The sequence below is a fragment of the Primulina eburnea genome, chromosome 13, assembly GCF_022965805.1.
Source record: "Primulina eburnea isolate SZY01 chromosome 13, ASM2296580v1, whole genome shotgun sequence".
In the NCBI taxonomy this organism is placed as follows: domain Eukaryota; kingdom Viridiplantae; phylum Streptophyta; class Magnoliopsida; order Lamiales; family Gesneriaceae; genus Primulina; species Primulina eburnea.
Genome location: NC_133113.1, coordinates 27,726,483 through 27,752,742, shown reverse-complemented (window position 1 = coordinate 27,752,742; position 26,260 = coordinate 27,726,483). Strand labels below are relative to the sequence as shown.

Here is a 26,260-nt window from a genome sequence, read left to right as displayed (position 1 = left end):
TCCTTACTTCAGAAATGAAAAAGAAAAGGGGGAAATCGAGAAAGGCTCGGGGGAAATCCGTGAAAGGCTCGGGGGAAATCGAGAAAGGCTCGGTTCATCTGTGAAATCAGTCCGTCCGATTTGTAATCTGACTTCAGTACTGTAATCCTATCAACGTAGGCTACAACTTGACGTAAGTTTTACTACGTTTTGACATGTTTTGAAATTATGCTATTGTCAGAATTGAATAGGATTCATATATGATGTTCTTGATATGTTAGACATCATAGAATCGAAGTCAGATTAAGAAACGGACTGATTATGGAATTGTTATGAATTTTTAGGGTATATTGAATTATACCGGACAGATTTGGATTACGAATGCATTACAGATTGTAATGGATATGAGTTATGATTTGTAATTGATGTCTGTTGATTTGGTATTGACGGGGATACTGAGATTGTACCGTTATGCCGTTGATTTTGAATTAAATCCAGATTGATCAGATTGTTATTGATTTGAAAGGTATATTGACATGAGATTATTGATATTGTCATTGCCAGACTGACTGTGAATTCAGGACTTCGACTGAGCCAGAAACCGACGAAAGAAATGTATAAGTCAATGTGGTATTGGGAGATCGACTTGAGTCGGTTAGACTTGAGTTTCCCTAAATCACATACTTTACTTTATTGCATTGATATTACATTGATTTGATTGATATACTTGTTCTCTTGATTATAGATAGCAGGTATCAGACGAGTAGTCTTATGACAGAAGTGCCTGATAGTGGTGGGATCACCACAGACACATTGCACGATGTCATGAGATATTGTATTGGCGGAAGTGCCATAGTCTGCTACTGGATAATTGGCTATCGATGTGGATAGAATTTTAGCTCATTCTATTACTGGTGATCAGTATTGTATCGATGTGGATAGAATTATAACTTCTTCTATTACTGTTGATCGATGTTATATCGATGTGGATAGAATCGGAGTTTCTTCTATTACTGGTGATCGATACTATACTGATGTGGATAGAAACAGAGCTTCTTCTATTACTGGTGATCGATACTATATCGACGTGGATAGAACTGGAGTCTTTGCTATTACTGTTGGTCGATATGGAATGCCAATGTCTGGAAACCGGGATCCCTAGACTAGGATTGAGTCTAGTCTGAAACGTGGAGTCACGTATATGTCGACAGTCTATGATTGATTATGTTTCAGAGTTTGATACATATATCTGTTACCTGATTACATGCTTTATATTGTTTATATGATTTCATGTTTCGTTGATTTATACTGGGATTATATTCTCACCAGAATTATCCGGTTGTTGTCTTGTCTGTATGTGTACATGACAACAGGTGGGACAGGTTCAGGGTTGAGGAGATGAAGAAAGATCGTGATTAGAGCGGAGATTCCGGACTTTGATTTTGATGTATAATAGGGTTTGAACACTTGACATTAGTTTTTAAACCTTAGTTTAGTTTGAATGCATGCGGTACAGGACTTGTATTGTATTTTATATACTGAGATGTATATATGTTTGATTTCACTACGTTCTGCATTTTAAAAAAAAAATTTTAGACCCTGTTTTTAATTGATTAATTAGTCCCAATTATGATTAAGAACTTGATTAGCATCCGGGTCCCTACACCATGTCTATTCAACATGCATAAATAATTAATTAATAAATTTTTAATTTTAAGTATATATATAAATTTAATCAATATATATAAATAATTAATCAAAACATTTTCAAATTTCATAAATTCCTACAAAAACTTTCGTAACAAGCTAACAAGTATATACATTTTTTTAACATATTTTGTTAAATTATCTCCAATTTTTTCATCTCGGTATAATATATGATGACTCACTGTTGATAATTTCTTAACTTCAACAGAATGAAATATAGAAATTGAAACATATATTTTTTTTTAAAACTGATAAACCGAAGCCTTCATGTACACTACTGATGAAATTTATATATATTGGACATTAAAAAGTTACTAAATTTGAATAAAATATAATTATTTAAGTATAATAATATTTTCCAATTCAATTGATTATTATTAGAAGGTTATCAATAAATTAGATTCATACCTTGCGTAACTTCTCCAAATTTTTTCTCCTTTTTTTTAATAAAAACAATAAAATTTAACATTACAAAATGGTAAGACATGAGATGATAAATAATAATGAGATAGTAGTAATAATGGATGTCCCGTCCTGTTTTCTATGATATTTTTAGAGCTGGATTTTTTAGCTTGTCCTCGTGGAATTTTTTTATATTGTTATTGTTTTCTTAGGTTATAATTTATAAGTGTACTGATAATCTCGAGGACATTCTGAAAAATATATTAAAATGGAGTTTTGTTTCATAGCTTGTTGCCTTTTGTGAAATTTTCTAAAATTAATAGTTCCCACCAATGAATGCACAAAATCGTGTTCTTGTTTTATATCTGGGGTATGCAGCTGTTGATACTTTACATTCTGGATAATCAACAATAATTGGCTTAATTCAATCATACTTCTGAAATTCGAAGAACCCCCGACTTGTCTTTCGAGAGGAGAAAAACGTCGTATTTGAATGAAGAAGAGAGATATATGAGTGAGAAAGATATTTTATTTTATTAAAATCTACCAAAATCTCTAAGGTGAGTAGAAGACAATTTTCGAGTTTTTATAGTTGTACCTAGAGTCTTAAAGTTTGTACATAGAGAATTATATTAGAATCATTGTAAATCCATAGAAATATTGGATACCTATATATTTTTATAGATTCTTAAAAAGTCAAGTTTACCACTATACTTTTTAAGACTATAAAAATCTAATTTGGATACCACAAAACTTTTATAGAGTTTATAAAAGTTTATGTTCAATACATCTAGACTTTTAAACTCTACTAAAGTCAATAAAAGTAATTAAATTTCCAAAATTGAATTCACCCCCCTTAGTGGAAGAATAATCATGAGATCGTGACTTAAGAGACATGAGTTCATGGAGCAGTGGCTTAGTGGATGAACAATCATAGGATCATGACATGTAGTTGGGTGCCTTACCAACCCTATAAATATTGTCCAAATACTATAGAAATCACAAAAAACCACTTCAAGTTGATGTCAATTTTCGAGTATCAAAATTTTATCCAAATTCAAAAAAATTTGTTCATTGTTTTAAACGTTCGAATCCGATCTCATTTTGTGTCTTAGAAAAATATATATAATATATATTTAATTAAGCCTACATAATTTCGTGTTCTAGTAATAAAAAAATATCTAGAATAAATTTGTTAAAATTACGTAATAAAACTTAAAAATATGATATAATTTGATCTTTTAAGAAAAATATTATTGGATTCAATTTTTCGAATTGAAAAAGGATTACACTGTAAATCCCTATTGTCAAAGGACCAGAGTGCAATTGTAGCCAAATATCCCACTTTCTTCTGCATGGGAGACAAGCAGTATTCAAAAATTAAGGACACGTGCACTGTCAGCAAGAACGAAACGTCGAAACCCGACAATGTTTTCTTCTGCGAGTTTCTCAATGCGATATTCTGTGCTTTTCTTCACACATCACTAAGCCTTCCAGGAAAACATTCAGAATCTTGTAGGAAAAGGGTTTGCTTTCCACGTATTTTTCTTTCAACTGGTGAAAAATGGGCGACGAAAATTCAAAAAATACACCTTTATCAAGAAACAGTATGGAAATTTCAATAGCAGAAGCTTCTGCAATGTTTCCTGGGTTCAGGTTTTCGCCGTCTGACGAGGAATTGATACAGTATTACCTAAAGAAGAAGCTTCAAGGGTTTGAAGATGGTATAGAAGTCATTCCTGAGCTTGATATTTGCAGACACGAGCCTTGGGATTTACCGGGTTTGCTTTCTCATTTACGCTGGATATGCGTTATGTTTTTGTGGAGTTTCAACTGTGCTTTTACATTTTGTTGGAGTAATTAGTTGTTGACTGTAATAAATCAGCTCAATCTGTGATTCAATCGGACAACGAATGGTTCTTTTTCTCTCCTCGTGGGAAGAAGTATCCAAACGGATCTCAAAGCAAAAGGGCGACTGCTAGTGGATACTGGAAGGCCACAGGTAAAGAACGCGGTGTAAAATCGGGTTCGAATCAGATTGGGACGAAGAGGACTCTGGTTTTCCACATGGGCCGGGCACCAAAAGGGCAGAGAACAGAGTGGATAATGCATGAGTATTGTACAGCTGAAAAATCTCAGGTGCGCAGTTTGCTGCCGAACCCTGTAAAAACTGTAACACGTCTAATTTTGGGAAAAAAATTGTGAGCAATATTTGAAAGATCCGAGTTTCACCCTCTCCCCACTTAATCTTGTCTTTTTCTTAATGTATTATTGGTTCTTTATTTTCATTAATCTGCAATGCCATGTGTAATGGTTTTTTAGGACGACATGGTTGTTTGCCGCCTTCGCAAAAACAGTGAATTTCATGTGGGTGACAATTCGAGAAGGAATTTTAATAATGAAAGGGATTCGCATCACTTAATAATGGTACAATTGCGATGCTTGATAAGGAACAATCTCACATCCTCGAAGGAGCCGATGTGGCTGAGAGCTGTTCTAAGGAGTGTAGTAACAGTTACAACTCTAACTCTGTGGAACAGGTTGACACTGGTCATGAATCTGATGAGAAAATTAGTAATGAATTTGACTCGTCAAGCCCGAAACAGGTTTGCGTCGTATTTATTCGTTTCTATATATCATTTCACCTCTCATTTACATTTGGACAAGAAGATGTAGATGTGATTGCGATGTTTACATGTTTGGTTACAGGGTTGCGAAGAGGAAGAGGACTGTTATGCCGATATAATGAAAGATGACATCATTAAACTAGATTATTCCTCACTAAACGATATTCAAGTGCCTAGCAAACATGAATCCAATATGGCATCTAAGCAGCCAGGTCAGGATACCGATCTTCAGGGCGATGCGAGTTGGCGGCTCAGACAGGGAAAACAAACACCAAAAACTTACCAGAGAGAGCCATATGATACTCACAAGGCTGATAAAGGAAATCTTTCCATCGACAGTGTCCCAAGTTTGGGTTCTCATCAGGCAGCAGAGAACTCAATTGATCACTTTGCCATTTCAAAATACAAAGTTTCATCCATGATTATCTTTCTGGTCATCCTAATCTTACTGGTAACCTTCTTAAAGGGAGATTCCTGGAAATCTTATGAGCTAGTTGATGTCTTGAAGTTCGGAAAATGGAAAGATATCAACTGGAATCGTTACCTCCCTGTCATGTGGAGATTACAAGAATTATAATTCTCTACTGGTACGGTTAGCATCCTACCCATAAATAGTTTGAGATCGGTGAATCTAGTTTTGGGTTGTGAAGAATTAGACCGGTATGTATAATCAAATCTATTATGGTGCATAGACATAAGAGCATGCTGCTGAAGGTGGAGTTTATATGTACTTGTATGATGTATTTTGGAGTTGATAATGAAATGAAATTGTGTACATCAGACTGCGGTTTACGCCTTTTTTTACCCTGTTGTTTGAATTAGCAAAGATCACTCATATAGTGTTCTGAAATACCAAAAGCAGTAGGATTAGGTTATAGCATATAGTATGTGGCATCATTCTCCCAAAAGCGCGCGTATACAAATGCTAGTGGCTTCCTTTGTTTGAGGGCGGTATACCGGGTGCATAATGCATCCAATATACTCAGCTAAGGATATTCTGCAAGTGCAGCAGTGGCCTCAACTTCTGCAAGAAGGTAAGAACCGTTCGATGTTGTGATGCGTGATTCTGCTTCCAATTGCAGACGACTTGCTTATATGATGTGTTAACTCTAGGCTGGAAAGAAAGATTGCATGGATCATGTGGGTCATTGGACAGAAAAGTCGCTAATGTATTTAAGTGTGAAGGTTTTTTAAAATATGGTGATGGTTAAAAAAACGTGATCGAAAAGAATAACTAATGGCTAATCGAGTGCTTTTTTAGTATTTCTTGCATTGATCATGCTATTTAGGTGTGGCTGATTATTTTGTGTTTTATCTTTGAGAACGATCTAAATTGTTGTTGATCATAAAACTACGGATGATTCGTGTTAATGCAAGAAAGTCATTCAGTTAAATATAACATCATAAATCGGAACTTACACACAAACAAAATGATAAATTAATTCATTGTTCTTGATTAATAATTAATATATTAACTACATTTTTGTTGGGATCGGCTCCTTTTTCTTGTAACCGAAGGGCAACGGTTGTATAAAATCTACACAAAAAACGGAAATTCGATCAACTTTTTAATTCTACTTCCCATAATTTTTTGGCTAATTCAGAGAGAATCTTCCAGTTCTTGCTCTCTTTTTGGTTTCTGCACTTGCAAAAGGACGGTGGCAGAATCTATCTCAGATCACCAACACCATCAATCATACAAAAATTTCAATTCCAAAAACGATTTCAAGTTCTTGAATCCGCCTGTTTACTGAATGCTTCTGTTGATCAAACTTGAGCTCTGATTTGTAAGGTCTTTCTTGTATTTATTTCTTTGTAATTCTAAAATTCCTTCTATCTTTCGACTGTCGAGATATGGCGACATTGAATAAATGAAGGGTTGTGTATTGCAGCTAAGTATACGTTTTGGCTAATCTTGACTTAAATTTTCTGTTTAGTAGAAATAACCCTTTTCTTGTTTATAGTTTCTGAACATGGAAAGAATACAGGATTGGATGTTAGTTCGCAGATTTCATTTTCAATTTGGAAATAGTGAGTTACTCGTGTACGTGATGAGTGTCAAGATTTGGGAAATGGCATTGATGTTGTGAGAGAGTGGAGAAGGTGGATCAAGAAATCTCAGTCGGGGCGATTATGGACATGGGAGACGAAACTTACATTTTAATAAAAACTACAAATAAAATTTAACCGAAAGAATCTTGCTCAGGACCATTGCCTCCCACTATGTCCGCACCCGGTAATGGATGATGCTAGAAATGACGGTAGTTGTGTTCTTAAAATCTGCTTAGCCGGGGGAAACATGTATATTTAATGTTACTATGGGTCAATCGACATTCCAAATGGCAGACCATGAAATCAGCTTGATGGAAACTTTACTTGAAATTTGAATGCTTTGCACCAACTTAATTTGCTTGTTATTTTTTCGCAGAAGATAAGAACGATGTCGAGGAAAATGCTGCTGTTCTTACTGCTGTTGATACTGATCGTAACATCACAATTTAGATGGTGGCAACAATTAGTCGGTCTGAGGGAGTCCCTGGAGCAGCATCAAATTTCAGATTTGGAAGACTCGGTAATAGAGTAGCCTCTTCTTGATCTCTTAGTAGTTAGTATATAACGTGCTGAAGGCCATGGGAAAACTTGTGAAGTATATTGCTGTCTATAATGTATTCATTCTCTGGTATTCGTGACCTGTTTCGTCAGGGATGTCACGCAATCTTTGTTGCTTGTTTCGATTCTTAGTTTGTCTTCTAAGATGGTTCGGTTATATGTTGATTGTTCGGATCACTTTGCATTAGAACTTTACCATTAAGCCTTCCCAGCATTTTCGTTTTTGGCTTTGAATACACAATAACTTTGACATCTTTTTTGCGACCTGAATTCATCAACTTGTGCAGTTTGTCCTAATGCAGGATAAGAGCATTGATAAACTGAATGAGCTTGTTCAGGATCTTAAAGAACAGCTGCAACAATGCTGGAGTAGTAAAAACGAGGAACCAAACTACTCTGTCATGACGAACAGCAGCAAATTCGCGCCAACCTAAAGGCAAACTAGAAATTTGCGGGATGGGTTTCTGGTATTTTTGAGTAATATCGATCCACTATGTTTTAATTTACATGATCTGAAAAAAAAATACTACAAAAACTGGAAAAATTTTACTATTCCAAAAGGAGCTTTGACAATTAGGGAGAAAAGGGTAGTAGCATCCTCAACAGGTTGTGATTGTTTTCCATGATACAGAGCATAGAATGTGGCTTTCTAGCCAGTGGATCATGTTAAATTTGATTTCATTGAATTCTTTCTAAAAATTTAAATGAATATCTGAACCTGAAAAATAATGTACGTCAATGCAATGTCATTTATCACCTTTTATTTTCATAAAAAATAAAGAGCAAATACTTGTACATTTGGGTGTATTTTACAGCCTTGAAAAGAAATAATTTTTTTCTGTTCTTGCATTTTAAGGACCAGTGATGGTGGTTGATGAGATTTTGCAATATTTGATATGCAACTCAATGTTTATTCAGTATCAAACACACATTGTTCATAAATAATACATAAATTTCGGAAATTTTTTAGTTCGATAGGACGCGACACGACCTGATTCATGCCCCATATGTTGAATGCAACCATAAGAACAAAATTGGATATTGTGTAATAAATGTATTTCTTTATGGTCACATTTGGATCTTGATGTTGCCTTTAGTGGAATATGGTCCGAAAGAGGCAATGATTTCGTTGGAAGAGAATGAAGGGAATTGATTGCCGAAGAGGGGCAATGCAATGGTGCCCCCATCAAAGTTTAACTTTTTGTTTAAAAAAATTATATTATATAAATTTATACACAAATATAAATTTTATAATTGTAAAAAAAAATGCATTTCAGAATCATACTTGGCCCGCTTTATCCATGCAATTAAATATTGCATTTCAAAGTGGATGAAAATTTATTGCAATTATATATGTACTTTGACAATCAAGTCTCAATCTTAACATACTATCAGAGACCAGCTAGCTGGTTCCACCGTTATGTACTTGAACCTGCTTATAATTGGCATCCATAGTTGAGTTATTTGTAAATTTCACGCTCCGGATGTTCATTCATGAGCGTGAAGGTAGTGTGTTAGTTGTCTCACATTGGTTAGATAAAATCTCTGGGAGTTGCAATGTTGCATATATGGACTTAGACAATCCTCCCCTCTTGAGCTAACTTTGTGGGTCAAGTTAGATTCAAATCTCATTTTTAACAGTCATCTTTATATATCAGATGTAAACAATTATAATTTTTTGATGGATATTTTTTTTTTGGAGGCAGGTATAGGATTAGGAAGTTTTGTTATATTTGATTCTTAAATATCTCATGAACAAACATATGGAATAATCAATGACAGATTTTTTTAACCCACAATTTAATAGATTGAATTAATTAGGTGGTGGAACTTTTATATATCACCAATAAAATAATAAATAAACATTATAAAGACAATACTGATCTTATTTTATGGATAAAATGAAATTTAAATTTTTTTTTAAAGAACATTGCATTGATAAGGTTAGTTGAACTGAGTTCTCATGCATGTCACCACTATTTATATCTTCTATTAATGACTGGTCAGTTGGACGCTTTTGTACTTTCCATATTATTCATGGCATACATTATATTCAGTGAATTTGTACTGAAAAAGAAACTAATATCGACTAGGAAGAAATAAGCTGTCCATCATCAATTCAAGTTTTCTTTAGTAGCTAGCAACTTGTCTAGGGTTGGCTGGTCTTTTTAAGCTACGAGTTTGAAAGAAAATCATTATTGACCTCACTTATTTTTTAAATGACTACACCCCATAATGATCATCTGCTTGTAAATTTAAATTTTAACCCAAATGATAATTGCTGCCATGTATGAAGTTTAAGCATCATCCTCACACGAAAAATGTACCATGGATCGGCGTTCATGGTGTACTCAACGTAGAGGTTCCGAGGGTGGAAGAAGGCGAGGTGGTGAACGTCAAATATGCTTTTGTGTCCGAGTTAACTGTTCCTTGTATAGATTACAACTGATGAAGATTATCCTTCGATCAAATATTTCTAGGTTTTTGTTTATTTCAGTGTTTATGACTAGTTGTAGTTGAGGACAAGGTGTTATACTCCATACAATAAATGCGAGTGTAATCTAAGCCTAAATGTAGCGAAAGGTTTATTACCTCATTACTACACAGAAGTTGCCTTTGCTTTAATGTCCAATCTGATGGCAGATACGGATTTCAATTCTTTCCTTGCATGACTTAACCAACTATGTCAGCAATGAATAAGGGGAAGCTAATTAGTACAATATTATTGAAGTTTGTAGTAATCAACATGTTTTATTCTGCCAGCAAACTTCTTGAGATCATTCCATATGTTTATTTAATTTTTCTGCACCTTTTCTTCTACCACACCTTCTCTTCTTTATTGCAATTCAATTAACTATACAATTATGCTTGATCCAGTTGTATCCGCAATGTACTCTGGAATTAAATGAAGGGACTCTCGTTTCATGTCTCCTCTATATATATTGGTCCATGGAAGCCAAATCAAGAAAGCAGAAAGAAAAAAAACAACACCCTTTTCAAGATTCATTAAATCTAATCAAGTCTTCTCTGCTGATCCTTCGCATATCTCGGCTTCAAAGTTTTGAACTCTTTCTTGAAATCTAGTTGCTTCATAAAAAGGTAAAACCTATATTGACTTGTTGGTTATTCCATGGTTTATCTCAAACGAAAAGATTTAAAATTTTATTTGTGTGTTTTCTAAAAATACTAGTTTCACATCTGTCCGTAGTTGTAATATCGTTTTCCTTTGAAATCTTGGGCTTTTGCAGATCAGCGACATGAATTACAGAGCTGAGAGTCCTAAACTGGAGCTGAAACTGAACTTGTCACCACCAAGGGATCATATTAGACAAGATGTGTCACCTAATGGGTCGATATCTTCGACAGATGTGTCATCACGAAGCTCGTGTGTGTCATGGGAGAACAGCACCGGCGATAACCACCGTTACTCGACCAGCCCCACCGAGGCGAGCTCGATGATGCTGGTGGGATGCCCTCGTTGCCTGATGTATGTGATGCTGATGGGGGAAGATCCCAAGTGTCCCAAGTGCAAGAGCACTGTTTTGCTGGATTTTCTGCATGAGGATAGAAGCAGGAAATTGAAGAATTAAAAAACCTGATATTCCCTCCTAATGTGTTGATGAAAATTTAAATTAGTCTTTGCTTTCCTATAAAAACGGCTTTATTTTTCATCTCTCTGTTTTTGTTTTTTCTTTTGTTTTTAATTTTTGTTTTATGATGCATGCCTTTAGGGGGTTTGAAGGCAGAGGAGTGAATGTAGGGTGGTTTTTACAGCTTTTGGGTTGGTTTATCTTCGTGTAGTCTGATGTTTTGACAAAATATTAGATATTTCTGTATGCTCATTTTCTTTTACCTTATGCCTTGCCAAGTTTTGTATGTTAGAACTGATCTGTGGGCCATGATTCGGACCAGAGATGACAAGTAAGCATGAAACTTTATGAACAAGGAATCGGTATATTAACTTCATGAATTTATATTTAAAAGAGCATCCCACCTGGATCTGATTTATTATCTCAAGCAAACGTAAACAACAATTGCAGAACTGTGAAACTCAGCATTAACACCAACATTCAGTGCTGCCAGATACTTCCATAAAACAACCTGAGCTACGTTTTCGGCTCGCTCACGAGTCGCCTGTGACTTCACTGATGATAGGCAGGCACTTGATGAACAGAAGGAAGTTTGATACGAGAACAACATGATACAATCCAGAAAAAAGCCATCAAAGTACAATATATTTTGCAAAATTTCAAAAAACTCACAAATATATGGATTCAGAAATACATGTTTTGCATCGTCAGGCAGCTGTTCGACCAAATAGGCTCTTGCGTATCTGCAATTATGTACAAATTACATTAATCGACAAGTATCAAATCAGTCATTTGAATACTACATATTCAAGCATTACCTCATACAACTGATGGTTGTATAGTAACTTACTGACTTGATCCATTTAATTTATTTCCCCTTATTTTTGGCTGTCATTCTTTTTTCTTGATAATGCTTATGAGTCCTCCAAAATCAAATTATCAAAAGCAAAGAGGAAAGCCACCAATACCTGTTGGCTATCCAAGACGCGTATATTTTATATTTAAGAAGATATTTTTTCCAAGTAAGAAGTGGTCAACACTGTGGATAGTAGACAAGCATATACCCATGGAAAAGGTAAAGAGTGATATATGTCTTACAAGAGTTGACAAGTAGATCCCCAATGTAAGGTCAATTTCATCGATTGCATTTGTGCCACTCAGCAAGTAAATTTAAGGAGCATGTTGAAAAAAATGAGTGAAAAGAATAAGTGGAAGAGCACCTCAGGCAGTTTTTTACGAAATACAACTTCAAAAAGTTACTGTAATAATAATTAATAAATGTTGAATGATATCAATAACTTTCAAGATTAAGTGTTCCAATCAGTCCCAGCTGTTCCGAGCAAAATATAGAATAAACAAATTCACCTCAGCTCAGCTGTTGACATGATCACTTCAGCAGGGTTAACATTAATGTGCACTCATCAGTGAGTATGATCAATAATCCATTTCAAAAAAAAAATCGCACATCTACGGAATTGGAGGATAAAAGGGAATAATTTTTCAACGCTCACAAGTAATAAACATTTTTCGACGCAGAAACTTGAAAATTACATTAAAAAAAAGAGCATAAATGAACTATACATTTTCCTGCGGACTTGAATTTGTCTCTCTTTACGCTCATACTCCTGTCTGATCTTCTTCTTCTCCGCTTCAACTAGCTGCAACTTCTCGATGTTGAATTCCTGCACAAACAACAGGATTTCACTAAACTACGTACACCAAATACCATATCAGGTAAAAAAACTAATTAATCCAAGTAGAATTATACTTCTTCGGCGGAAATGGAGATCTCGTTGGCCTTCTCCTCGGCTTCTTGGCGGATGAAACGAACCATCTGCTGGATCTGCTTCGATACATCGGCGTTATTCATTGTCGGGTCCGGATTGATCGTGTCTTTTTTGCTCTCCTCCTCTTGTGATTAGCCAAAAAGATTGGCGTGCAGGCAAGAGCTACAGTTTCCACAATTATTGTTGCATGTTTCATTTGCATGTGATTCACACCACTCTCTCTCTCTCGCCCGCTGTCACCTCAAGTCGAATATATCGAATTCAACCCAAAGTTTTGAACTCTTTGCATCTGTGACCTTACAAGTCTCGACCAGAGAACAAATCAAAAATTCTTTTGGTCTAACTATTACTCAGTTGAGTTTATCTACACTTAATTATTTAATTACAGTATTTAGGATATAATTAAGTTTGTTTTCTTATATATTTTTGTTCAATTTCATGGAAATAATGTTACATTATACTAAAGATGTAACATTAAGTTCAAACCAATTTCATCAAACTGAATTTATTTTTAATATATTGTAAATTTCTTTTAACAAAATAAATACAACTTAAGCATGTTTAACGGGCGGTTCAACCTGAAATCGGAATCGAAACTAGCCCAAACCACTTGGACAATGTTTGGAGTGTTTTTTTTTCCGGATTTTTTTAAAAAAATTATATATATGGTGATGTTGCTGAAATCGGGGATGGCAACTGGGAGGTTGAATCTTCGCTTGGGGAGCTCGGATCGGACCTTCGAAAGGTAGATGGGAGGTCGGATCTTCACTTGGGGAGCTCGGATCGGATCTTCGAAATCTGAAATCACAAACAAGAGTGCTAGAAGGGGGCCGGAAGGTTGTTCCGGCATAGCCCCTCCGACGCTCAAGTCAGATAATAGAAAACTGAGAGAGTAATGTGTGTGCTGAGAGAATGTTAATATATGAATGCATAAACAGTGAACAAAACCTGGTATTTATACGGAAACGATAGAGTCCTGATTTGGTAGGTTTAGATACTCAGAATCTTGAAAGATTTGAGTATATCTTGTGCCAGATTTGGTTAGATTTTTAATGGGCTTTGATTTCTGTCGACTACGCGTTAATGCTTGAGTAAGAACTCTCGTAGGTACGAGCCTACCTGAAGTCTGGACCTCACGGGAGCTCGGCCGAGATGTTTTCAATCACACCGATATCATAATTTGGGAGGTCGGCTCGATATCATCTTGGGAGGTCGGCATGGGAGCTCGGCGTGGGAGGTCGGTTGACCTCCCCGGATCGATGGAACTGCTGTTATAGGAGGTCGGCTCGGCATCATCTTGGGAGGTCGGCATGGGAGCTCGGCGTGGGAGGTCGTCTGACCTCCTCGATCGACGAAACTGCTGTTATGGGAGGTCGGTTGGGATGACCTCTCGCGCTTCCTTGAATGCCGAGTTTTCAACTAGATGGGCTACCGAGAGCGGACCGAGCCCATTCTCAATCCGGGAGTATCATATGGTGAAATAGCTATTATGAGAGACATTGGATCTTGCAGATTGGCACGTGCCAATCTGTAATTTTTTAATTATAATATAGTCCAATTTTTTTTTATTAAAAACAAATGTTCATTAGTAGTCATCGTTACAAATGAATAATTTACTTTTTCGAAACTATACATTAATTGTTTGATGAATGAATTGAAATTAACCAATGAAAATCAAGAAATACTACATTGAAAGTAACACAATAAAAAAGAAGGGAAGCGTCCAAAAGAGAGCGTCCCAGCGCCCCAAGTCCTGCCTGGAAATTCTAGGCAAGTATAGCAGTGCAGGGACACCCAAAACGAGTGTGCCTGCACTCTATGTTCTTTCCGATAGATTTCTGAACAAAAGCTGTAGCGTGGGTACGTTTCAAGCCTTGTTTAACAAGGCATGGGCTCGAAATCGGTCTGATTATACTGAATTGTACTTCCGGTTTGAAATTGTCTTGGAATCAAAATTGGAACTGATACCTCATGAGAGCTCAGATCATGAATGACTCGATACATTAATTAGATAGCCCGAACCATAGTCAATATGCATAATACTTCCTCAACAGCCGGGACATTCTCTTCCCAGGCAATCAAGAGCCCGAGCTCTCATGCAAGTGCTCGAGAACTTCTACCCGAGCTACCTCGAGAAGCGCACCACACTCGAGTGTATTGATATGAGCAATCTTATCTGTTAGAACAACATGTCTTTGGCGTGTTATATAAGTAATCAGAAAGTATGTGCAGTCGACTTGCCAAACTTAGCTGGTAGGCACTGAAAACAATGTACCTACTACATTTCCTCCTATAAATAGCAGGTATTACTTTCATTTATAGATTCTGAAAAAATTTGAACTCTCAAGCAATCACATATATCGCTTGTGTTTTTCATCTTCAACTTGCTGACTTAAGCATCGGAGTGGTCACGTCAGTCACTCATTCGACACATATTCACGAGTTCTTTTCTTGTTTGATAGGTTTCGACTGAACCCATTATCCTTACTCATATTCCATAATGAAGATATGTTTGAAAGTTCATTAGTAGTCATCGTTACAAAGTAAATATGACGGCGCTATATGTTTGAAAGTTCCTGCTTGTTTCTAAATATTAATAATTACAATAATGGACCCGACCCGGACCGACAAAGCTCTTGATTGAGTCGCAGCCACCATTATATGAAACTAGTTGTAATTGAGCACAAAAATCACACGAGTAATTAATTAGTCATTTGGAACCCAAGTCGTCGTTTTTTGCTCTCATGCTTTCTGACTTCCCCCAAGCAAATCCGAATTAATAATCTACCACTAGAATTGTCTTCGTGAGAATTTTAATTACCCATTTCCTTGAATCGTATTATCAGGATGAATTTTTCTTCTTTAATTTAAAGTATTTGCCACTTTTCTAGTGTGATGTAATCTAATCTCCCTCTTTCAAATACCTATTTCAGCATAAATCTCACCTTTGTTCCAAATATAAAATCCATGTGTTTTACGCATGGTTGGTGACAGTTGATTTGACCTTTCAAGTGCACCTGTATTTGGACCGAGTAAAAGAAACACGGTATTCAATCTAAAATTTTAATGACTTTTAATGATTTTTTTTAAAATATGGACTTTTGTGGAGTTGATGGATTTTGATTGATTTTATAGAATCTCATGAATTGTAAAACATATTTCATAGACTTTTATAGACTTTTTTTCAAGATTTTTGTAGACTTTTGTAAACTTTGTAAACTTTTATAATTGTGATTTATTTTTTTATTAATTTCTTTTAAATAATTATTGGACATGTATAACCTATTAAATTTTAATTTTTTTTATTTATGAAAATGTAAATAAATTTTACTTATTTAAAGGTTAAATAAATTTAATTTGTGAAAAATACAAATGAACTATCCAATTTATTGAAATCAAAATTTCAATTCTTTATGTCAATTCAACATATTAATGAACAATATTTTTATAAGTTCATAATAAAATTTTATTAAAATGAACAATTTATGAAATACAATAATCATAATGATTCAAGAAAAAAACAACAATTCATCTATTTTTACACATAAATATTGGCAATATAATAAATTCAAGATTGACCAATCATACCTTTGAATAGAAGAAATTTTTTTGAGAGAGAAGAACCCTAGAGATGACTTGAGATAGAAGAGAGATAGCGTATTTTTCAAAAAAAGAAAGTCCATCAAAATCTTTGGTATAGATGGAAGAATATTTTAGATTTTCTGCAATTGTACATAAGGCTTCAAGGTTTGTACATGAATAATAAAATAAGAATCCTTGAAAATCTATGGATTTTTTGGATACCTCTTGACTTTTGTAGAGTTTTAAAAAGTCAAGTTTGAATACCACATGACTTTTTAAAACTCACTAAACATATATAGAGTCATTAAAAGTTTAGATTGAATACCTCTAGTTTATAAAATTCCATAAAAGTCAGTAAAAAGTTTAGATTGAATACATCCCCTTTAGTGATGAATATGATATAGGGTCGGATTTGATATATCCATCTTCATACTCATTTATTAAATTCATCACCATACCCATCGGTTATTGAATTTTCATCTTCATCCTCATACCCATCGGATTATCGGATACTCATACCATACTCATATATTTTATTATCATATACAATTGAATTTTTTCAAATTTAAATTATTTCAATGAAGTTATGAATATTTAAAAAATTATTTAGATGAACAATAAGAAAAATTATTATTGATAAAAATTTGCAAAGTAAACTTTATAGAAAAAATAACAAAATATTAAAAATAGTTTATATTAATTGAACAAAAGTACGCAATTTAACAAAAATAAATTATTTTTAATTTTTAAAGTCAAACATGAAATAAACTTATCAATGAAGAAGATGCGAAATTGAATGAAAAATAAAAGAGCGGTAAAACCTTGAAACGTAAAAGTGAAAGTGAAAGGGAAGAGAAAAGAAAAAGTATCAAATTTGAGAAAATGAATATTTAATATAAATAAATATAATTACCATATATATACATACATATATATATATATATATATTAATTTAAACGGGTATTCAGATCGGACGTTGGTCGGATTATATCAAACTCGTCTCCATACCCAAACCCGAAAATTCTCATACCCGATTATCCAATTATTTAATCTAGTCTAAAAATCCCTCAACACCCTCTTTTATTTGGGTCGGGTATCGAATCCTCCAACAAGTTCGGAGGAAATTGTCATCCCTAGAAAGACTACAATTTATATTGATACAATCTTTTGGTTGATTTCATCCTACATGTAGAGACACTACCCATATGATAGAATCAAGAGTTCAAATTTAACCAAACATATACGAGGTCCACTAATTTTTTTAAAATCATATATGTATGAATCTTGTCTATCCAAATAATGTGGGGAGAATGCCCCTTAAATAACATCGACTTAACTCATTCTCTTTAATTTTTCGGTCAAACTTATCAGACGCGTTGAACTTGGACCACACGAGGATAATCCTGAATTGATTAATTTAATACAAGTAGCCTAAAACCCGTGTCTGAATCGTACACCCCCCACCCCACTTTTGTCATAATACATTTTTTTAGGATGCACTGCACCTTTGTTAAATGAAAATAGAGATTTTTTAATTTTTTTAAATAAATTTATATGAAATATTTTATTATTTTCTAAATTATTTAATCAAAAAATGTAATTTTTTAAATAAAAATAAAATAGAGATTCGAGAGTTTGAGGAATTAGGGTAATATACCATTATTGTTGTTCATCCTCTCTCTTTCCAAGAAGACGCGACCGCCTTCTCTCTCTTCCTTTCTCCTCTGCATATAAAAGAATGGCCCAACACTCTCTTTTGCTCACCCAAACAAAACAAATTCAAAACCGAGTCTCTATGATTTGTTAGTTCAGATTCTACGGCTGTATCTGCACAGCGATGACTTCCGACGACCATAAACCTGATTGCGGTGAACCTATAAAGATCCGAGAAGTATGGTCCGATAACCTCGAATCGGAATTTGAATTGATATCGGATCTCATCGATAGCTACCCGTTTTTGTCCATGGACACGGAGTTTCCGGGGGTTATCTACAAGCATCAGCAGTTTAACCCCACGGGCCACCGTCGTCAGAGGCTGTCTCCTTCCGATAACTATTTGACCCTCAAGTCAAACGTCGACGCTTTGAACCTCATCCAGGTCGGTCTCACCCTTTCCGACGCGTCCGGAAACCTACCGGATCTGGGATCCGGCGAGCGCTACATCTGGCAGTTCAACTTCTCCGACTTCGACCTGTCATGCGATCCCCACTCTCCGGAGTCCATCGATTTGCTGAAGGCCCACGGGATCGACTTCGAGAAGAACAAGACCTCCGGCATCGACTCGGCCCGCTTCGCGGAGTTGATGATGAGTTCCGGCGTGGTGTGCAACCAGGCCGTCAGCTGGGTGACCTTCCACAGCGCGTACGACTTCGGGTACCTGGTGAAGATACTCACGCGCCGGGAGTTGCCTTTCGGGCTTGGCGAGTTTTTGGAGGTTCTGAGGGTGTTCTTTGGAAATAAAATCTACGACGTCAAGTATCTGATGCGGTTCTGCCAGAGCCTGTACGGCGGGTTGGACCGGGTGGCCCGGGCTTTGGACGTGGACCGGGTTGTGGGGAAGTGCCATCAAGCCGGGTCGGATAGCTTGCTGACGTGGCACGCGTTTCAGAAAATGAGGGCTGTATATTTTGTGGAGCAGGGGCTTGAGAAACATGCCGGGGTGTTGTATGGATTAGAAGTTTATTGATTCAACAATATATCTCTCTGGTTAATAGAAATAATAATTAATTTATTCTTTTGCGAATTTTTTTGTTCTTAAATGCTGAACAAGTCTGAAAGGCAATGAGTTGGGCACTAGTTAGAATATAGACTAAACAATATTAGAAATATGGTATACTATTAGGACAAGGTAATCTTAAGAACAAATAACATGGATCAGCCTTAGCTTGACATTGTGAGGAGGAAAGTTAAAATCTTATTTTAAAACCATGGTTTGAATATTATTGTATCAGTTGTTTTGAACCTCGAACAATCGCATGTTAGTTACTATCCTAAAGTCTAAACTAGTGGTTTTAAGGTTAATTTAGTATTGATGATGACTAAGTAATCGTGAACACACTCTCTCAGTCGGAACAATTTGATATCTACTAGTTTCTCAATATTCGTGTTCCCTTTCAGAAAAATACCAGCAAATACAACCACACCCTTGAAGGCAAACCATTTTTCACCATCTGAAATCTCTCCAGCAAATCATTAAAACTTATCTTTTTTAAAAGTCATTTTTCCTAGAGCAGGAAGGTCTCATGTGGTTATATCCATGTTACATATCAATCCGATTATTCGATTTATGTATATGATAGACATAAAAAAATAATAATTTTTCAATAATCGAGTTGAATTAAATATTTATTTCATAAAATTGATTTATATGTCTTTTTTTTTTAAGAAATAAACACCATCCATCCACATTATCCTTCTCGTGAACCAAGCCAAGCAGCCACTTGCTCATTAAAATTAAAGACCAAGTGGAACACAAGACAGAGATTTCATTTCCACCTTTAAAACTTCTGTAATTTACATTAAATGCGTCACCTAGCGCAAATCTTTCTATTCTAGAAATTTTTTGACCCGATCCGATGCCTGTTTCCTCCTTTTTCTGCTCCACTTTTTAACTACCAGCGCAGAAACAGATTAATGGCTTCACATGTCCACATCAATTCCCCGTGCCCACAAACCTAACTATCTGATTACCTTCTACGCATTGGAAGAGCACGGCGGTGTCCATCCCGCGCCTTCGACGTTGCCACCTTTGTTCCATATCTCCATGAATGCTTGGATGATGGTCTCACGGTGCTGAGGCGAATTCAGCCGCAGTAAGCAGTCAAGAAGCTGCTGAAGATCACTTCTCGAATATATTTCCCTCTCGAAGATCATTTGAAGCATGGATTTCCGGAAATCGCTTAAAGGGTCCTCGGAATCTTTGACTACGGCGAAACTATCGTGGATTTTCCGGCATGAGCTGACAGTTTTCGTGAATTTGGGATGATCGTTGTGGATTTCAGGAGAGTACTGAGAAGAGCTGTCGATGTTGAGGGATAATGTGGTGGTGGTGTGGTCCTCGTCATCGCCGATGATGGACCTCCGACCGCCGTGTCTTTCCCAAGAGCTGGCGGAAGAAGAGGGGCCGTGGCGGTGAAACTGATTGGAGGAGGACTTGGATACGTGTTTGGCCTCGATAGCGTCTGTAGCTTTTGGTCCACATCCCCATCCTCCGTTTGGTTTGAAAATGTTCTTGAAGCTCTCCCATCTCTTGCCGGAAGAAGACATGCTCGATCTACGTGGCACGGTGGTGCTGCAGCGGTGGAGTAGTAGTTGAGGGGTGGCGCGGTCTGACGCTCGTTGAAGTACTGTTTGAAAAATCTTGGATTTTGATTGTGTAAATCTTTAAAGAGATTGTACAGAATGTGCTGTAGAAATTTGAAGTCAGGCAGTTTTGCAGAACTCCGGGAAATTGTTTCTTTTTTTAGGAACGAATAAATACAATTAAATAAAAAAACCATATAAAAAAAACAATTAAAACTAATTCTGTCAAAATATACCTTTTATTAATGATGCTGTAAAATTTTTATTTTAAGATATTCGTGAAAAATCTCATATAAGTTTTCGTTATTTTTTTATACATTAACTAACATATTAGTAATTCGCAAATATTAGTGATTTTTTTTTATATATTAACTTTTAGATAACTAACATATGGGTAATTAACACATATTAGTCAAAATTAGATCTTATCTTTTTAAAAAAAATTTAACCAACCCCCTTTATGAAAAAATAACAATTATTATCATCTATTATATGATATTACAACAATAACTAAATTTAAAAAAATATAGAAAAACATTAGATACTTTTCATTTTGCTAAAATTTTAAAACAATTTTGAAGTCAACCATATTTTTTTTTCCATTTAAAGTTTTCATTAGATTCAATCAAATTTTCAATTAACTAAAATATTATTTTATATCATCATTATTATTTATTTAAGTACATTCCCTCAAACACATAGTTAAAAATCTTCAAAGAATGCAAACATAAAATATGTAAATAAATTTAAACAAAATTATATAGTTAAACTAAATTAGATCTTTTTTCATTATATTGAGTGAAATTTTCACCTACTAAAATATTTGTTTTTTTAAAAATAAAGTTTCTATTTATTTGAATATTGGTCAAAAAATACATGGTAAAATTTCCAAAATTTGTACAAATAGAAATATAACCAAACAAAAAAAGGTTTCTATATTCATAAGTTTAGTTGTTTAAACTTGTACATATTATATTTATTATAATATAATATATAATATAAATATGTATATATACATATTTTTAAATAAAAATCTAAATAAAAAGGGTAGAAATAGTAATTGGTCTTAGGTTTAAAGCTTCAAATAAAAAAAAACTATGAAATAATTTAACAAATCAATTTTCTGACCTTCAAATTAACAAAAAAATATTATTTTTATATAAAAAATATTATTTTTAATGTAATTAAGAATCAAATCAAATAAACTGTAAAAAAATCTGCCACTTGTCGCTGTTTCTACCTATCATGTAATCTCCTACGCCAAAAAAGGAACAAAACCCGATGTGAAGCGAGAGAGAGAGAGAGAGAGAGAGCTCGTTAGTAACGATGGCCGCCACGCTTCTTCAACTCCCTTGTCAATTTTTTAGCAGCGAAGCTCTCTGTTCTCCTAATTTGCCAAAAAATGGAAGAAATCCCGGTAGACTTAGCTACCCTAAGTCTGGTTTAACTAGGTTCAGTGTAAGAGCAGTGCAGGAGAAAACTGAGGAAACCAAGACTCCATCTTCTCCGGACGAAATTACGAAGAAGTACGGCCTTGAAGCTGGTCTTTGGAAGGTAACCCATTTATCTTTTCCTGATGTTTCGATTTATCATCTCGTTTTTATTGGTGAATTATGCTTGGTGGGAGCTTGTTTCGACTGATGAGTATGGGCGTCGTAGAAAGTTTTTTTTGGCGGGAAGTAAGTTCTGGGTATCACTTGTCGTCCGAGTTTCTTCTCGTGTTTTCTTTGAAATAATGATTGTTGCCTTGTGTTGAAGACTCTGATTCTGTGTTTGTAGACCTAATCACGTGTTGAGTTTCTACTGAAATATACAGATATTCTCCGCGAAAGAAGATGAAAATGAACAAAACAAAGAAAGCAATTCAAAGGGAAATCAAGCAAAAGAACTCCTGGCAAAATATGGAGGAGCATATTTAGCCACTTCAATTACCCTTTCCTTGATATCCTTTGGCCTTTGTTACACTCTAATCAGCGCCGGAGTTGATGTATCAGCACTGCTACAGAAGGTACAAATTCTCTGTGACCAAACTTTGGGTTTTGTAGGATGTAGCATTCATGTCTTGTAGCTATTGCAGGTTGGAATTTCTACTAATGAAACGGGGGAGAAAGTTGGGACTTTTGCATTGGCCTATGCAGCCCACAAGGCTGCTTCCCCCATCAGATTTCCTCCCACGGTAGCTCTTACACCCATGGTTGCTAGTTGGATTGGGAAGAAAGTTGATCAGGAGAAATGATTAAGTAATGTCACGCTTCGGTTGGACAATTATTTTATGCTGATGTATTAACTTCAATACCTTGTCCATAACTTAGAAGACAGAAGAATTACACTTGTTAATGAATTCATTGTTGTATACTCTTCGAAGAATAAAAAATGTCAACTTCATTAAGGGATCACAAGCTGAATTCTGAAGATGAAACACAATCTTGTACTGCTGTATTACTTGTATATTACAGGAAAGACTAAAAAAATCTTCATGATACTCTGTAGCCATGGATTAAACAGTATACGACACTAATCGATTATTGACTGCTGTACAGTTATGTTACTAAACAGAAACTGTGTGTAAGAACCCCACTGTTTTTCTTTATTCCCTGGAACTTTTACATTCTTAGAAGTACTGGAAGATAATCTGAAACGCCTAAGCTTATTGTCACTTTCAAGTGTAATGTAATGGAAATCTTTTGGCTTCTATGCTACTCTAGTCATTTTAAACAGAAAAAAGAAAACTGATGAGGGATATTCACTCTCACCATTCTTGCCCCAGAGCCAAGCTTGCACTCAATGTACCATATTTTCTCTGGATGCCTGCTTTGCTTCTCTGCTCCTTATTCCTTCTCTCCGCATGCTGTCTGACCGCATTGATACTAGACATAACAATATCTTTATGCTTCATTTCACGCTATCCCAGCCAATATTGGCTATCTTGTTGGGTAAAGAAGGCAACGAGGTATCAATCGGTGGTTGAGGTTGGGCTTGTGTTGTATTGATACAAGGCGTGGCATTGTCATCATGTATCATGTTCATGCTATCCCCGCCTGTATCAGCTATTTTGTTGGGTGTAGAAGGCATTGCAGTATTTATTGGTGGTGGAGTTAGAGATTGTGGCGTTCTGATACTAGCTTTGACATTGTCTTTGTCTATCATTTCCATGTTATACCTGTCAATATCAGCTATCATGTTCAATACAGATGGCGTTGCAGAACTAATTGGTGGCAGGGTCTGTTCTTGGGGTGTACTGGTACTAGTGGCGATACGGCGCATTGATTCCGAGCAATAACAGTCAATTTCAGCTATCGTGGTGGATATGGAAGGCATCGCAGTTGCACTTGGTGGAGGTTGGGCAGGTGGTGTGCTGTTATCCACCGAGGTATCGAGCCATGGTACATCATTCAAGAAATTGAAGTCATGTTCAGCTGTTGCAGGTACATAGTCATGGAGCCGAATAACACATTCACAAAAGCATGGTATGAAGAAATGGGGAGAAAACGGCATTTAGGATACATTCTGCCCACAAGTCTCTGATGGATTCGATGCTTAAATCCGTGTCTAGGGGTAGAAAATAACCACCAGGGTTCTGCATATCATAAAGTGGGAGTTTTATAAATCTTGTTGGGAAACATAAAAATATGTATCTTCTAAAGCATTATTCTACCGTTAATGCTCATGACTTACATTATCTGTCCTAAAGTCGAAGAGTTTGGTCCACAAGTCCTCTTGAGAACTTGCATCTGCTTCACTAATTCCTCCTCTAACCTCCTGCGTCAGTGGGGGTACAGAAGCATTCTCATTTGCTCTAGATGTTTCAAGTATGCTTGGTTGAGCCTCACCATCTGGATTCGTAGTCTCTGGATTTTCCTCGTATGGGCTAATTGAAACAATTTACACAAAATATATGACTACTAAAAATACCCGCTTTAGAACGTACGTTATATTGCCAAATATCCGAGGAACTAGGTAGTATACCTGACAAGCCAAAGATCTATGGCCCCTTTGTTGCTTTGAAGAGTTAGGGTATACCTCCTTTCTTGAAAATCACCATCCTGTAAGAGAGTAACTTATGATTTTACATGTGCGTTTACCTTAAAACTAGTTCGAAATACAAGTTACTTGCTGCTCAGAGAACACAGTTAAAGCACCTCATCTGGATCAGGGACTTGTATCCTGGTGCCTTGAGGAGCTTTAAAGACTATCAAAGTTTCATTCTGTAGCAGAAAATGGCCATGGTTTCAAAACTAATTTTCTATCCAATAAAGCAAGTTAATTGGCACCATCTGTACCTGGAAGCAAGGTAAGTTTAAGATGTCTTCTCGATTAACACGAAGCCAACTGGAAAATATTCAATGAAATTTGTAAGTATCTGAATGAAAGTCGATTTAGTTCTCTGAAATGGTAGAATAGTCTTCTACCTTTTATTGTTTTTATCTTCACGCAGGTTCCTCAACCTCTCCTTCATTTCTCTGGAACAAGAAAACTTATTACTAGGCTAGTATGCTCTAAGAACCTTGTAAAATAATAGATGCATTGAGTTATGACCTTATACGCTCCTCTAGTATGCTTTCTTCGATTTTCATTGTTCGTATTTGTTCCTGAAAAGCAAAAGTAAATGCAGGAAAAAATCGCATGAACATGTGTTGGATTGTATATATGTTGTGATCTAAAAAACTATAGGACTGAATGCATGTCATGCTCTAAAATACTATAGCCAATAATAACAACGCAATTCAAATTTCTTACATTGTACAGCAGCCTAAACATCTAGAGTCTAGACATGAACATAGGAAGATGCTACTGCCTACTCAACAATTTGTGCATTTTTATGTTCATACCTGTATACTGGAAATTGGGAAGCCTGCAGCCCTATTTAACAACAGTACCTATCAGTATCTTGGGTTTTCATATTAATCCTTGTCGAAACTAAAATGTAAATCGAAGAGATACAAGCCAAAAATAGTAATATTGATGGTATCATACTTCCACTGGATTCTGTTCTTTGATATCTTTTCTATAAAACCAGCGCCAATAAGACTCCTAGTTATATCGAACATGCGCCTCTTTTTAACCTGTCAAGACATAACCGACTCAAATAACAAGCCTTTTGTCAAAAGTGAAGCATGAAATTAAAAGACGCAATCACCTGCAATGTGGCCATGGCTCCATCTAAATCAAGAACGCCATCTTCTGTTTGTGTAATCAGATCAACGAACTTCGTTATCAATACAGCTGAGACAGTAAAAGTTGAACAAAACTCCAATGAGTTTCTGATGAAAATACAGAACCAAGTCGAGAGGCATAATTCTATCACCTAAGGAACCATCACGAGCATGCTTCTTGACTGCCATTGGACTCTTCCCTTTCGATGACTTGAAAATATGGAAAAACAGGTTAATGAGCAACTTATGTATTAATACAGCAAATATCTGAAACATTTTACCTTTCCATTGCTGTGGCAAAGACATCTTGGTGAGACATTATTAAAGCATAAAACTGTTGTTGTTCCCGTTCTAGTAAACTAAAGTTTTTTTTATGATCGTAGTTTCTAACATGATCTTGGAGTCTAGAGATGCAGGTTTAAAACCCAAGAATCCTTATGTCTAGACTAAATGCAGTCATGTGCATGTTGTCCAATCCCCAGCGGTATTAATTCTAGGCCTGTATGTTCTTTAATCTGCGG

At 35.6% G+C, this 26,260-nt stretch overlaps 5 protein-coding genes across 5 annotated transcripts; 3 read left to right on the top strand and 2 right to left on the bottom strand.

The window, feature by feature from the left end:
• The first annotated feature begins 3,461 nt into the window (after positions 1-3,461).
• On the top strand, positions 3,462-5,500 carry LOC140809663 (NAC domain-containing protein 89-like). The gene is given in 5 exon segments (XM_073167362.1): positions 3,462-3,869; positions 3,974-4,227; positions 4,411-4,497; positions 4,500-4,694; positions 4,798-5,500. Coding segments are annotated over 5 exon segments (1,248 nt in total). The 5' UTR covers positions 3,462-3,652; the 3' UTR covers positions 5,293-5,500.
• A 5,240-nt stretch (positions 5,501-10,740) lies between these two features.
• On the bottom strand, positions 10,741-13,034 carry LOC140810683 (uncharacterized). Its single transcript, XM_073168553.1, has 4 exons — positions 12,684-13,034; positions 12,497-12,597; positions 11,320-11,658; positions 10,741-10,879 (listed from the first exon to the last, which is right to left on the bottom strand). The coding sequence occupies exons 1-3, from the start codon at positions 12,783-12,785 to the stop codon at positions 11,334-11,336; spliced, it is 528 nt and encodes a 175-aa protein (XP_073024654.1). The 5' UTR covers positions 12,786-13,034; the 3' UTR covers positions 10,741-10,879; positions 11,320-11,333.
• A 4,962-nt stretch (positions 13,035-17,996) lies between these two features.
• LOC140809406 (probable CCR4-associated factor 1 homolog 11) lies at positions 17,997-19,015 on the top strand. The gene has a single exon (XM_073167018.1). The coding sequence runs from the start codon at positions 18,122-18,124 to the stop codon at positions 18,968-18,970; it is 849 nt and encodes a 282-aa protein (XP_073023119.1). The 5' UTR covers positions 17,997-18,121; the 3' UTR covers positions 18,971-19,015.
• A 2,841-nt stretch (positions 19,016-21,856) lies between these two features.
• LOC140810318 (uncharacterized) lies at positions 21,857-22,939 on the top strand. The gene is made up of 3 exons (XM_073168192.1): positions 21,857-22,140; positions 22,403-22,594; positions 22,664-22,939. Exons 1-3 carry the CDS (start codon positions 21,913-21,915, stop codon positions 22,820-22,822), a joined length of 579 nt encoding a protein of 192 aa, XP_073024293.1. The 5' UTR covers positions 21,857-21,912; the 3' UTR covers positions 22,823-22,939.
• Positions 22,940-24,882: 1,943 nt separating this feature from the next.
• LOC140810319 (transcription factor E2FB-like) lies at positions 24,883-25,807 on the bottom strand. The gene is made up of 5 exons (XM_073168193.1): positions 25,724-25,807; positions 25,561-25,649; positions 25,416-25,446; positions 25,123-25,175; positions 24,883-25,046 (listed from the first exon to the last, which is right to left on the bottom strand). The coding sequence occupies exons 1-5, from the start codon at positions 25,736-25,738 to the stop codon at positions 24,992-24,994; spliced, it is 243 nt and encodes an 80-aa protein (XP_073024294.1). The 5' UTR covers positions 25,739-25,807; the 3' UTR covers positions 24,883-24,991.
• Between the last annotated feature and the right edge of the window lie 453 nt (positions 25,808-26,260).

What these genes read in the sequence shown, in the direction of transcription:
- LOC140809406 (XM_073167018.1), top strand. Translation starts at nt 18,122, where the DNA reads ATGACTTCCGACGACCATAAACCTGATTGCGGTGAACCTATAAAGATC.
- LOC140810319 (XM_073168193.1), bottom strand. An exon ending in AAGAACAGAATCCAGTGGAA is followed by an intron (nt 25,447 to 25,560) that starts GTATGATACCAT and finishes GTTGTTAAATAG; the next exon opens with GGCTGCAGGCTTCCCAATTT. An exon ending in TCCCAATTTCCAGTATACAG is followed by an intron (nt 25,176 to 25,415) that starts GTATGAACATAA and finishes TTTGCTTTTCAG; the next exon opens with GAACAAATACGAACAATGAA.
- LOC140810683 (XM_073168553.1), bottom strand. Translation starts at nt 12,785, where the DNA reads ATGAATAACGCCGATGTATCGAAGCAGATCCAGCAGATGGTTCGTTTC. An exon ending in TCTCCATTTCCGCCGAAGAA is followed by an intron (nt 12,598 to 12,683) that starts GTATAATTCTAC and finishes TTGTTTGTGCAG; the next exon opens with GAATTCAACATCGAGAAGTT. An exon ending in ATTCAAGTCCGCAGGAAAAT is followed by an intron (nt 11,659 to 12,496) that starts GTATAGTTCATT and finishes ACATAATTGCAG; the next exon opens with ATACGCAAGAGCCTATTTGG.
- LOC140810318 (XM_073168192.1), top strand. Translation starts at nt 21,913, where the DNA reads ATGGCCGCCACGCTTCTTCAACTCCCTTGTCAATTTTTTAGCAGCGAA. An exon ending in TTGAAGCTGGTCTTTGGAAG is followed by an intron (nt 22,141 to 22,402) that starts GTAACCCATTTA and finishes TGAAATATACAG; the next exon opens with ATATTCTCCGCGAAAGAAGA. An exon ending in TATCAGCACTGCTACAGAAG is followed by an intron (nt 22,595 to 22,663) that starts GTACAAATTCTC and finishes TAGCTATTGCAG; the next exon opens with GTTGGAATTTCTACTAATGA.